At 34.0% G+C, this 13675-nt stretch overlaps 2 protein-coding genes and 1 pseudogene across 2 annotated transcripts; 2 read left to right on the top strand and 1 right to left on the bottom strand.

The window, feature by feature from the left end:
- The first annotated feature begins 1056 nt into the window (after nucleotides 1-1056).
- On the top strand, nucleotides 1057-1913 carry LOC140973115 (aquaporin PIP2-2-like; annotated as a pseudogene).
- A 4233-nt stretch (nucleotides 1914-6146) lies between these two features.
- Nucleotides 6147-10800, top strand: LOC140973114 (protein disulfide isomerase-like 1-4). The gene is made up of 12 exons (XM_073435707.1): nucleotides 6147-6832; nucleotides 7603-7732; nucleotides 8116-8281; nucleotides 8362-8480; nucleotides 8619-8699; nucleotides 9053-9139; nucleotides 9262-9333; nucleotides 9494-9562; nucleotides 9647-9727; nucleotides 9814-9948; nucleotides 10259-10315; nucleotides 10406-10800. Exons 1-12 carry the CDS (start codon nucleotides 6273-6275, stop codon nucleotides 10571-10573), a joined length of 1725 nt encoding a protein of 574 aa, XP_073291808.1. The 5' UTR covers nucleotides 6147-6272; the 3' UTR covers nucleotides 10574-10800.
- A 1125-nt stretch (nucleotides 10801-11925) lies between these two features.
- Nucleotides 11926-13036, bottom strand: LOC140972085 (uncharacterized). The gene is made up of 3 exons (XM_073434556.1): nucleotides 12793-13036; nucleotides 12615-12656; nucleotides 11926-12501 (listed from the first exon to the last, which is right to left on the bottom strand). Exons 1-3 carry the CDS (start codon nucleotides 12922-12924, stop codon nucleotides 12133-12135), a joined length of 543 nt encoding a protein of 180 aa, XP_073290657.1. The 5' UTR covers nucleotides 12925-13036; the 3' UTR covers nucleotides 11926-12132.
- Nucleotides 13037-13675: the final 639 nt, after the last annotated feature.

Raw genomic sequence — 13675 nt, 5'->3', positions numbered from 1 at the left:
AAAGAAAAAAAGAGACGAAAGTAAGAAATTATAATTTTTTTTTATCCTATTTGAATGGATTAATTGTCCTCATGAATAGTAGTTTTCTGATATATTTAAAATTTACCGACCACTAAAAAATGTAGTCGAAGACAATGCATTCACATATTAAGTGTTAGATTAAAGTATATTTGGACAAATACTTATAAAATGTTTTTTTAAAAGATTTTTATAAAAAGATTTAAAAATTGTTTTAAAAACAAACATGTGTTTCGACGATTGTTATATAAAAATGTTAACATGGTTAAAAAGTTTTGATTTTCTTCGTTGCCTACATTTTTAAAAACATCAAAAAAATCTCTAATTTTTCATTAAAAACTATACTCGAATAACATTTTTTTTAAAAATATTTTTCAAAAATCTTATCCAAATACATATTTTAAGTTTTTTTATTATAAAATATTAAAATATTTTAAATTACTTTTCCAAACTCATCCCAAAGTATTTATATTTTCAATTGAGATTAACGTTAAGAGATGAAAATCTCTATTAAATTTTTTTAAATATTCCACCACCTATTTAATTAAAATATTAAATACTATATATGTACATATAATTTGTTTTGTTAATTATTAATGTTAGTGCGTCTAATGATTAACATCTCTAGTTCGATGAGGAGGGAGAGATTAATAACAAATTGATTAAAATGATTGAGATATAATGATTTCACAAAAACTCTTATGATGCGGTCTAACGGATTAATTTTGTGAGACGAATATTTTATTTAAGTTATCCATAAAAAATTTTTACTTTTTATGTCAAAAATAATTTTTTATTGTTAATATGAACAGTGTCCGTGGAGCGATTTTTTTTTAAAAAATGGCTCTAGACTAATCCAAAGAATTCTAGCTTTGTATTTATTATTTAGTTTGTATTTGTTATTTATATTTAAAAAATGCAATTACATATTAAAAAAGGTTTAATTATTTAATATTAGTATTTAGTTTCTGGCTGCAGTCTTCTCTCAATAAATACCAGCCCGCCCTCCAGTATCAACAATCCTTAGTAGCAGCACTCTTCAGTCTTCACTACTTCTACACACAGATATTATCGATGGGGAAGGATTTAGAGGCGGAGCGTGCGGCGGAGTTCATCGCAGAATTCATCGCCACCCTTCTTTTCCTCTACGTAAGTGTGTACTGTGTGTTGACTGTTATTGGCTACACTAGGCAATCGGACACTGCAAACGGGCCTTCTACAGAGCGCTCATCGCAGAATTCATCGCCACCCTTCTTTTCCTCTACGTAAGTGTGTACTGTGTGTTGACTGTTATTGGCTACACTAGGCAATCGGACACTGCAAACGACGGCGATGGGTGAGGAGGCGTCGGGATCCTAGGCATTGCATGGGCCTTCGGCGGCATGATTTTCATATTTGTGTACTGCACCGCCGGAATCTCTGGTACGCCCTGGCTCCAACAAACACCCTTTCCAACGTTCCATTACCATAGTCGATTAATCGTTGTTGATTTTCAGGAGAGCACATCAACCCAGCGGTGACGTTTGGGCTGTTCCTGGGTCGAAAAGTGTCCCTAATCAGAGCGGTATTGTACATGGTGGCGCAGTGTTTGGGGGCGATCTGCGGCGTGGGGCTGGTCAAAGCATTCCAGAAAGCTTACTACTTGTATGGCGGCGGGGCAAACGTGTTGGCCCCGGGAATTAACAAGGGGGTGGGATTGGGAGCTGAAATTATTGGGACCTTGGTGTTGGTGTACACTGTGTTCTCTGCCACGGATCCCAAGCGAAGTGCTCGCGATTCCCATGTCCCTGTAAGCATCTAATCAAATCTAATCACGGCATTTCCACTAATCCTTGGTCTTGTGAATAATTAATTAATGCTAATAATATAATAATGCACAATTTAATTCATATTGCACAAACTAATAAAGGATTAGGTAAAAGTATGCTTTTTTAAAAAACTTTTATTACTATTTAACAGAGAAGTTATAATCGCGTTGTTATTGATATAAATAAAGATTACATTAAAAATATCGAAACAAACGTGATGAAGAATCGTCTTAACTAAGTGTGAACAATTTTATTTACTACTTGTCTTCTAATATTTAAATTTTGAGCAAGCTCTAGTTCCGGATAAATGCACGACAATGTATGGTAATGAGACCAAAATCGGTGAGGTCTTGTACATTCGAATAGATCGCATTGACTGAGATCTTTGAGTCTATCTTCATAATTACTTTGTCAATGCCCATATTTTTTTATCCAACTTAAAGTTAAGTAGATTGCTAGTGTTTCTGCTTTTTTTTTTTTTTTTTTTTTTTTTTTTTTTTTTTTTTTNGTTGCTCTTTGATGATAATTTGTTCTGCATATTATAAAAGAACCATCCGAGTCGTCTAGAATAACCAAACTGGATAACCTGAAGTATCTTAAACAATGATAACTATTTTTTTTTTGGAGTTCTAATATTTATTATAATTGATTTTTGAAATTAGATCTTGTCACAAATTTAGATTTTATTGTTATGACATGACTTGCAGAATACTTACCAAACTAACTATAGTCAAAAAATTTTCCCCGACAGATCAAAGTTTGACCAAGTTATTTTTCAAATGAAATAACAAGGTTTGGTGTATTAATTTTTGATTCACACATATATAAAAGAATTAAGAAAAATGGTGTATTAATTTTTGATGCATGCATGCAGTAGATTTTCTGGGTGGGGCCTTTCATTGGAGGTGCGCCGTACCATGAACACATACTGAGAGCTTCAGCTCTCAAGGCTTTGGGATCGTTCTGGAGAATTGCTTAAGTGAATCTTTGAATTAATAAATTCAAATAATATTGTCGTCACAGTAACATGAAAAAATAAATTCAAATAATATTCGTGAAACGAGTCAACCAGATCTATAATTATCTTGAAAAGTAATGCTGATACTTCTCATGAGTTCGGTCGGCCGTGAGACACAACAATTTTGATGATTTGAAATATATCATAATTAAAAAAATTATATTTATATAATAAGAATCTCAAAAGATATTATTGGATATGGAGAGATTTGATATATCAAATAAGTGCATCCACGATTTGAGCTGGAGTATAACTTCCATTGCCAAGCTAGAAAACTTATAAATATAGATAGCTTATAGGTGACCGAAAACAACATGGAATACACTCTATGCAACACACAAAATACACATATATTTTATCTATGATAATTCTTGGAGAATCGCAAGTTATTTCTCAAGGTTTAAAATGTGCACGAGATCGAAATATTCTAATGATATTCCGTCGATGATAAAATGGACAAAATATTATTAATATTATTTGTTCAAGAGATTTGTTTATTGTTCGATTCAGAGATACAACAACAAAAAGTTGTCTTATTTCCGCTGAATTTTTTCTTTCAATGAAAAAGTCGATATCTATGTTGCCTCTTCCTTGAAATGACATCTTTTAATTAAGAGATGTTGATGAGACAATTGATCTTATCTTGTTTCCCTCTTTAATTAATTATTATTACTTCTTTGCTCATGGAATTTTAGCCTTTAAAACTATAAATTAATGGAATCATTTTTATATTTATGCATTAATATGATTTTATTGATTTGTGAAATAGATTATAATCATATACTGTGTTCTAAAAACGGTTCTAGATCGACGACTTCTTTTAAAACACTGATCATATAACCACCATCACAACATGGTTGGTATATATCAACTAATTAGGCCACATGATTTTGTTTTGTCATCGAATGTATGTGTTCACGTTTAATATTACAATAATGTCTTTATTTGAGTTTTTTTTTTATAAATGAAATAGGTGACATTTAAATCTACTCGTTGAAATAATCGAAAGTAATTTTCTAAAGGGTCATACATTATTAAATATTAAACATTACAAAAAAAATTATTAATTTTTATGCTAAAAGTATTACTTTTTATTGTGAATATCGATAGGGTTGACCCCATATATAAAGATTCGTGAGACCGTCTCACAAGAGACCTACTCTTATTTGAATTTCGAAAAATATTTTAAGCATTTTAAGTTTTTCTTTTCTTTCTAGAGACCTCGCAAAACAAAACATGTGTGGTTTCGCGAACTCGCGCGACGATATTTTTTAATTTTTTGAGGATGCAATTCTATAATTTTTTAAGTCTGTTGTAACACATGATTGTAGTCTTATTGAGTTCGTGCCCTTGGTTCTTTAAATTTAAATATTAATTGTCTTCTGGTTTTCTAAACAATATTTTTGTATTAGCTTCATATTGTATTTTTACACTTACAAAATTATAGAAATAAGTAAAAAAAATTATACCTTTGAAATCTGTGATTTTGACTTCACCGTGGACTGCGTTTTTCGAATTAGAGAGTTGAGCTTCGGCCCATATTAACAAATCAGCCTTCACGGTCCAGTCCAGTCTTCACACGCTACTTTGGGCAGCTATAGGCCCAATGATAAGTGGTAAAAAGTAAAAACCCACCCAATCATACACACCATTCTGCTTGCCATTTTATAATAGAGTAGGTCTCATGTGAGACCGTCTCAAAAATTTAATAGAGTGGGTCTCATGTGAGACCATCTCACAGATCTTAATCTGTGAGACGGGTCAACCCTAACGATATTCACAATAAAAAATAATACTCTTAGCATAAAAGTAATACTTTTTCATGGATGACCCAAATAAGAGATCCATATCACAAATATGACCCGTGAAACCGTCTCACACAAATTTTTGTCTTTATAATATTTGAACACGATGCGCACGTCGTATATTTAAAATCTAGTTTTATAATATTCATACATAATAATTTTTTTATAAAGTATAAGAGTAATTTTTATTTAAATTCAAATTTTGAATTTATAATTTATTAATTTTTATTATTATTAATCACTAATTTATAATTATGTTTTTTTATTTAAAAAATAATGATATTTTGTGGGAAATAATTAGATATGACCAATATTCTAAAAAGCTCGCTTAAGCGCGCTTAAACTTGAAGCTCGAAAAAACGCCCCGCTTCGGAGAAATTGGAAAAAAGCGGTCAAACTATAGTTTGACCGAATTAAACGTAATTAAAACGTTTTATTAAGCGTACTTAAGCACAATTAATCACATCTATTTATTTTTTAATTTTTAAATTTTGAAGGTATGCCTTTTTATTTTAAAATAATAAATTAAGTTTATAATTTAGATGTTTATTTTTTAATTTTAATTATGATTAAGCGTGTCTGATAATGATTTGACAAATATTTAATATTTTTAATGTGGTCTAGTTGAAAAAATAAAAATAAAAATTGTAATTTTGAGATTTTTATGCTTCTATAAAAATGAGAATTAATGCATCATACTTAAATTTATCATAGTTATGTATTATTTTATCTATTTATTGGTTTAAGATAATTACAATTACACTAAAGATAAAAAAACGTTTTTTCACGCTTAAGCCTGTGTTAATCTCGCTTAAGCTTGAAAAGCTTGGAGCTCGACATCCGCGCTTTGGGGCGCTTCACGCTTTTTAGAACCTTGGATATGACATAAGAGACAAAAAATAATTATTATTTATGTCTCAAATTAATTATAGTAATATTTTATTATTATTATTATATTTTTTAACAAGGAAATCAAGAATTCTTGTATTTGAAGTTCCATCTAAGTAAAACTTTGGATTGTAATAATTGGTGGAGTATGTGAACGATTATGCAATGATTATAAATTTAAATGTTTAATTCCTCGTATCAACATTTCACGGGCAGATCTGTCACGTAAGATTTGCCGAATGCAGTTCAACTGGTTATGGTAGTATAAAACTTTTGCGTTACATGAGAGGTTTATATAGTGCATATAACAGAAAAATCGATAATTTTTTTGTCATATATTCATATATATACACATACGAACGTATGTATCACTTTAAAAATATTTTACGATCAAATTTATAAACAAAACTTCTAAAATATTTCATTTGATTGTTTGATATTTGAAAAATCAATTTAAAAAACATATGCATTTAAGCAATTCTGGGGGCAATAAAGCCATTTATGCTACTTCCTAATTAATGCAATTAGTGAGCGATCGAGTACCAAACCCTAAATTCTCAAAACGGATAATTTGCACTTGTAAAGAATACAAGGACAACACGTTCTCAAGCTGATAAAAAACGACGTCGTGAGATCTCCACCTTCCCAGTCCATAAATAAAACCAGTCACCCCCTCCAGATCTGAGTCAAAATCTACACCGATTACAGTCAACATCATCATTGAACCTTGATTCCATGGCTTCTCGTTCCTTTTTCCTCCTCGCATTCGCCTCCCTCCTCCTCTTCTCCCTCCTATCCGCCCACATTCTCTCCGCCGCTGCCTCCGGTGACGTTGACGACGACGAAGACCTGAGCTTTCTACAAGAACCTGAAACCGAGGCTGTTTCCGACCACAATTATTCGGAAGCAGAATTATCAGATAACGAGGGTGATGAATTCGAAAACTACGATGATTTCGATCCCTCGGGCTTTGATCACGGCGAGGGGGAGAATGAAGTGCCCGATTTCGATCAAAAGGACGTTTTCGTTTTGACGGATGGTAATTTCACTGACTTTGTCGAGGAAAATAAATACGTGATGGTGGAGTTTTACGCGCCTTGGTGTGGCCATTGCAAGGCCATGGCGCCGGAGTATGCGGCGGCCGCTACAGAACTGAAGGCGGTGGATGTGAAGCTTGCGAAGGTGGATGCTACTCTTGAGAACGAGTTAGCGGAGAAGTACGAAGTGCAGGGGTTTCCTACTGTGTACTTCTTTGTTGACGGGGAGCATAAAACTTACTCAGGGCAGCGTTCCAAGTGAGTTTCGGTTTCCCCTTTTGTCCTTAATATCTTTTTGTGCTTATCTGATATTTTACGATAGAATGAGAAACAAAAATTTCTGAATTTTAGGCGATTCTGGTTTCAGGCTTGTTTACAGGAAAAAATTTCCAAAGTTTAGAAAGTTCGCATGTTTTTTGAGATTCCGCAGTGTCTAATTAAACGATCCTTAGAAATCCGTTTTTCGTTCTCACGACATCAATCTGTTCTTTCTTTTTTTGTGCTGAACTACAAAGTTTTCCGGCCATAAGGTAAGATACATGTAGTAATTGACAAAAAATTGCCTTTTGAGTAATTTTAATTGATTCTGTAACATTCACAGTCGTCAATTGATACTTCTGTTTTCATTATTCTATAAAAACTGTGGCCTGAAAATTGGTTAGTTTCCTTTTGTTAGTTAATATAGAATGTGTGAACGGGCGGAATTCATATATTTAATGTAGTATGTCCAGGTAACATCATTTTAAAATTGTGTTTAGATTAAGATCAGATAGCTTCAAGTCAAGTCCTATTGTGCGGCTGAGACAATGATAATATCTTTTATCACGTGTCTCTTGTTTTTATTTATACCTTGTATACAAAGTAGTGCTATTCTACCAAAGCAGAAAAAGGAAAAGGTATTTCCACAACCTTTCTGTTTACTTGATGATAGCACCACCCTGGAAGTATAATTGATACAAAGTTTTCGGTGGTAATTAACGTGCATAATGTGGAGTGATAAGTTAAGAAGAGAATTAACTTGTATATAGGGAAGCCATTGTGAATTGGATCAAGAAAAAAACAGGCCCTGGTATATCCAATATAACAACCTCAGAGGAAGCAGAGCGCATACTAACATCTGAGAATAAGGTCGTGTTGGGATTCCTTGACACATTGGTGGTAAGTTAACTCTTACTTTGACAGTATTTTTATGATGGTGTGCCACATTTTACGTAATATTCATCATAGTATTGCACCTGTCATCAATTAGACGTTACCCAAGGGTAGTACCCTTCTCAATGGATATTTTTTTGCCACATGGACCAGATCAACATGTGGTAAAAAACTGTCCATCGATGTTTAGCAGATGGGTGACGTCGAACCTTCCCACACCAGCTTACGTGTTCTAAATTTTGGGTACTAGAACAATGCCTTTGATATATTTACATTTTTCATATTCCTTTTTACGTCTCTCATTGGATTTGGTTCCACTTCATCTTCTTAATTTCATTTCATAATGAAAGATATCATTTTTCTACTTATTTTTTGTCTCACAATTACAGGGTCCTGAAAGTCAAGAGCTTGCTGCTGCATCAAAACTTGATGATGATGTCAATTTCTATCAAACTTCAAATCTCAACGTGGCAAAGATGTTTCACTTGGAAGCAGATGTTAAACGCCCTGCTCTAGTCTTGCTGAAAAACGAGGCTGAGAAAGTGACTCATTTTGGTTAGTCCTAAATGCATGCCAATGGATGTCATCTTTTTGTAGTATCTTGCGGAAAATTTACCTCTTGATTATTCATGCAGACGGTCAGTTCCAAAAGTCAGCAATAGCTGAGTTTGTTTCTGCCAACAAGCTTCCACTAGTGACCATTTTTAGCAGAGAAAGTGCATCCCTGATATTTGAGAGCCAAATTAAAAAGCAGGCGAGTCTTTTTGTTAAAATTCCTCACCTCCCTTCCCTTGACAGAATGTGTCATTGAAATCTACAGATAATTTCTGCTATGCAGGACTATACATCTTCACCGTCATAACATTGAACTCCTTTTGCCTCTCATTTTCAGCTCCTGCTTTTTTCCTCATCCAAGGATTCAAAAAAGGTTATTCCAATATTTGAAGAAGCCGCCAAACTTTTCAAGGGAAAGGTACCGCAACAGCAAGAGAATAACTATTTGGCATTTTTGCATTGTCGGTAAAGATGTTTATTTGAATTTTGAAGCAACAGATTTAGTTCTTTCAAATTATTGATTCAGAAGGGGTCAACCCAAAATTGCCAATCTTTGTGCTTGTGGGATTGTCACTGTTTTTGTTATACATCGCACTCCGCCCATAAAACAATCATTTTTAACTCAAGTTATAAACTTTTATTATTTTGACGTTGAACCATGCAAAGGTATGTAAAGGTTGAAGTTTTTGTTGTGTAAAAATTCCCAGCACAATGTTCCAGTGAATTCATTTGAAGTAAATGGCTATAATCCATGTTTCAAAATTGATGCAGATTATATTTGTATCAGTGGAAGTTGACAATGAAGAAACTGGAAAGCCTGTAGCAAATTATTTTGGAGTCACGGGAGACTCACCGAAAGTAAACTTCTCAATATTGTTCATCAAGTTACCTTTGTTTCTGTGCACATTCTTCTTTGCTCTGAATATCAGATAATATAATCCAAGTACAGTCAAATTTCAAGATGATGAGAATTCTTGCAGGTATTAGGATACACAGTTGATGATGCTAGGAAATATGTACTTGATGAGGAATTTACATTTGAGAATATTAAGGTTAAGTATCACTCAGTATTTCTCATTTTGGTTCGTTGCTTTTGCATTGTTGGCTTTATGCGGATTTGTTTGTTATTTTGCTTGTGTTTTGATTTGACTTCAGAAAACTTTTTTGGGTGGCATAATTTTTTTACTGAGAATATCTTCCTCATTTCATTAGGCATTTGGCCAGTCATTCTTTGATGACAAGCTCAAGCCATTCTTCAAATCGGATCCAATTCCTGAGAATGTGAGTTCTAATTAATTTTTTTCCCCATGTGATTTGTCATTTTGGTTGGCTGATCAATCTTTTCCGCGACCTTGCGTTTTGTAGAATGATGGAGATGTGAAAGTAGTTGTTGGGAATAATTTTGATGACATTGTTTTGGACGAATCCAAAGATGTTCTTCTTGAGGTATTGTTGTATCAATCTATTTGTCATTTGATATCTCCTTTTTATTTCTGGGTAAATTTCTAATCTAGAAGCATATGTTCATTCAGATATATGCGCCATGGTGTGGCCACTGCCAAGCTCTTGAACCAACATACAACAAGCTGGCCAAGCACTTGCATGGTGTAGAATCACTTGTTGTGGCCAAAATGGATGGAACCACGAATGAACATCACAAAGCCAAGGTAGTATAGCATTCCAAACCTTGAATCTAGAAGAGACTAAGATAGTAGTTGGCTTTATATAACTTATCCGTTGATCCTTGTGCATTCTAAATTTCTATTCTGAATTGTGTACTCTCTCCGAAAAGAGACTAAGATAGTATAACTGTTTATTTCTTTCATCTCCCCGTGTATGCATGCAAATGAGAGACACACGCTCTTGAGATATATATAATCATCGGCATGCATGTATAAAACATTGAATGTAATATTCTTGTGGGAAAAATATCTGGAGCAATGTAATTATTCATGCTGAAGAGTTTACTTTTTGCAGTCTGATGGTTTCCCCACAATTCTCTTCTTCCCAGCTGGAAAGAAAAGCCTTGATCCTGTAAGTTTCCATAAATTCGGATATCTGATTTTCAAATTTTTTCCCATGTTTGCCTCATCACGGTTTTGAGCATGTTTGCGCATTTAACAGATACCTGTTGAAACGGAACGCACAGTTGTGTCATTATACAAATTCCTCAAGAAACACGCATCTATCCCTTTTAAACTCCAGAAGCCAGTATCTTCTCCAGCATCCGGTGATTCTAACGCTAAAGAAGACATCAAGAGCTCTATGAGCAACGTAAAGGATGAGCTATGAAGACTTGCATCACCTTCCCCCCTGGACGATACAGTCATGCTCTGTTGATGCTTATAGGAGGTAATGAGACAAATAGCGGATGGATTAAGTTAATCCAATTTATTACTGTTTTTCGTTTTTGGGTTTTGTTAATTGTCAAGTTTTGATACATAATACATACATATGTGTACTTGTATATATGTATGTATATATAAATCCCTTCCTCCCCACCGACATCTCTATGCTTATTTGCTGCCTCCTCGCTATCTCGTGCTATCTTTTTTCTCATCTGGTTAGAAAATTGTCGAATGAAGTTGGATTTGAGGTTGAAATTCAGAGTAAAGTATGGCAATACGATAATGATTGTATCTGAGGTTAAATTATTTGAAACTTTCTTGAAAGAGCTTTCAACCGGACAAAATTTAAGTGCGATGGCTGAATTTCAATATGTACTTTAAAATACTATTTCTGCTTGGTTTTTTAAGGTTTAACATAATGTGTTTTTCCAGTTCGATGTAGTATGTAATTCTTTTCCCTTTTAATTTTCAAATTAAACTAGACTTTAAAAGATTTTCAGCATTGCTACTATTTCTGAAATATTTGGCTGTGGCCGAAATTTGTGTGAAATAGAGATTAGCTTACGCAAAAACTCTCTATACATAAACTCAAACAAATGTTGTTCTTTTTTGGGTTATCAGATAATTACATTAGATTTTTCAGTGATTTTGTAAAAAATAATAATATTACTTTCGAGTAGTTTCATATTTGATTTTGTATCAGTTCAAATTTGCGTACCTCTAATGCATCGAATAAAGGCGATAACTAACACGTAATTCCTCGGTGGCTTCGGGAGTGCTACGTTTTTTATCTGACACAGAATGAGTTCGATGGCTTTTTTTTAGAGCGACATGGTTTCTATTTCAAGTAAATGTGGAATCGGAATTAGTTTTTTGAATATGGTTTTGGCTTTGAATTTCTTGTGGTACAAAACAATTTAAACTGGAATGTATTTGTGTGGGAAAAAAATGATGATATTCAATTAATAAATTTAATTATAAAAAATATTATGAATTTCAGTTTTGGTTTTACAACTAGAACCGAACTTCTAAATTTCGAAAGGCGACCATAGAAAATATTGATCAATTTATATTGAAACTTCAATATAATCGAGTAGCTCACGTCCTGGCTTCAGCGATAAACCTGCGGGTACTGTCAACTTTTGTTTAAGTTTGTTTCATCTCCTCCAAATAAAAGACTTATGTTTAACAAAAAATATATTAAAATTCGATGAATGTAGATAAGATTTAAAGTTAAATGCAACTGTTGATAACAAAACATAATCGTTCAGAGGGAATTTGAAATTTATTAACATCAAAATGATTGGAATCAACAAATTTCAGATGTATAAACTAAAAATGTTGTAATTGTTTAGATAGCCCAAATTTTCATTATGAATCCGAAGTTTTCTATTTTATATTTAATAATAATACTAACGAAACACTGCAGCAGCGAAATCCCAAGATAGAGAGTGAGATATTAACCTTCCCAACAAGCCACATCGTAAATGCAATCCCAACGTCTCAGCCACAGAAGTTCAGACTCGCAGCAGTACTTCCGGCAGCAACAGTAGTACCAGGGGAATTAATAGAAAGATCTGGCACAACCCCAGCTTGCTTACTAGTTTTTCGCCTTTTGGATCCACTGCGCTTAACCGAAACAGTGTTGCAGCTGGTGGCGGTGGAGGTGGAGGTGGAGGTGGAGGTGGCAGAGGCTTCAGCGCCTTGGGTGAGGAGAGAGGTGACGTGGCATTCCTTCCAGTCGAGATGTTTGAGGTCGTGGATCACTTCCTCCAAAGCCAGGGGAGCATCACCCGAAACGCTGCCGTTAAACAGCGTCGATCGGCGCAGGTCACTCAGATCCATTGAGCTCACAATATCAATCAAATTTCTCTGTATCAACCAAATCATAGTTCACAAAAAAAGAAGAAAAGAAGAGGCAAACATCATAAGTAAGGAAAATAACTGGTATAGAACTTTATGTTGCGGTTGGATTCGAAGCAAACCTTTTGAGTTATGATTTTTCTGAAGCCATGCATGCCGATGATCTGCAGTAAACACAGTAAATTCAAGTCAACCGATCAAAACTGTAAACATTGAAATGATAAATTATTTTTAAAAGCAAAAATTTGGGGAAATCAACTAAAAACATGTAGTGGAAGGTGCATCTGACAAACGTATAACCTGTTGAAGTTGACTGACTGTGAGATGGAGTGTGTCTCGGTTATCAAAGAAGTCGAGGTAATCTTCCACAGAGAGCTGCTTCGATTTCTTCGTCTCGTTCACCATCATTGCTCCGACACCATCGATTTCCATGGTTTTTCGCTCTGTATCTCTCTTCTATGTGTGTGTGTGAGATCGCAGTGTGTAGTGCGTGCTCGCTTCGCTTGAGCGTTGAGGAGGGGAAACTCGTTGGAGCCCAAATTTCTTTTAAATCTCACGTCTTCTTTGTGTGTGTGTGTATATATATATATTTATTTGTTTATTATTTTAAGTCTAGATAAATGGAGGAAAATTCAGATTGATTGGTTAAATTTGAAAATTATTTCCTTTTTGCTCTGAATAATTCGATACATTTGAAAAAGTCCTTTTAAAATAAAACTTTCACGTGATGGAGAATTGTTTGACTGGGGTATTAAAATGTGAGAGAAAAACAAGAAGAAAACAAAGAAATGGCTTTGTAGAGGCAAGTGTTGAACACTTTCTCCTTAAGAAAAATTTGCCCTCACAATGTGCTTGAGTTTTGTGGCAATCTTCTCCCAAGATACAACTACAACTCTTGAATAATGAGCACTCAAATATTCAAGTTTTTTCACAAGGAAATGAAGGAAACTCTCTCTTTTAGAAGAAGGAAGAAGGAGATGCAAAAAGATGTAATGTATGTTTTGATTTTGAATAATCATGTATTTAATGATTTTCATGTGAAAAGACATGAGCTTTCATTCATAAGGGTGTCCCTTGGCCATTGTAACTGACCACAATCATCAAACAATGCCAAGGAAATGAAAAAATACAAGAAAAATCGAAGGGACACGAAAACAGCACGAAGGGGCGCGTGCAGGCGCCC

The sequence above is a fragment of the Primulina huaijiensis genome, chromosome 3, assembly GCF_012295235.1.
Source record: "Primulina huaijiensis isolate GDHJ02 chromosome 3, ASM1229523v2, whole genome shotgun sequence".
Lineage (NCBI taxonomy): Eukaryota > Viridiplantae > Streptophyta > Magnoliopsida > Lamiales > Gesneriaceae > Primulina > Primulina huaijiensis.
The sequence above is the reverse complement of the archived record's forward strand: the minus strand, read 5'-3'. Positions and strand labels throughout refer to the sequence as shown.

Bases quoted from the DNA above. Each gene is read 5' to 3' on its own strand.
- LOC140973114 (XM_073435707.1), top strand. From the start codon at position 6,273: ATGGCTTCTCGTTCCTTTTTCCTCCTCGCATTCGCCTCCCTCCTCCTC. The intron at 6,833-7,602 runs GTGAGTTTCGGT...ACTTGTATATAG, and splicing joins TACTCAGGGCAGCGTTCCAA to GGAAGCCATTGTGAATTGGA. The intron at 9,563-9,646 runs GTGAGTTCTAAT...TGCGTTTTGTAG, and splicing joins CGGATCCAATTCCTGAGAAT to AATGATGGAGATGTGAAAGT.
- LOC140972085 (XM_073434556.1), bottom strand. From the start codon at position 12,924: ATGGAAATCGATGGTGTCGGAGCAATGATGGTGAACGAGACGAAGAAA. The intron at 12,657-12,792 runs GTTATACGTTTG...TGTTTACTGCAG, and splicing joins CAGTCAGTCAACTTCAACAG to ATCATCGGCATGCATGGCTT. The intron at 12,502-12,614 runs GTTTGCTTCGAA...TGGTTGATACAG, and splicing joins GAAAAATCATAACTCAAAAG to AGAAATTTGATTGATATTGT.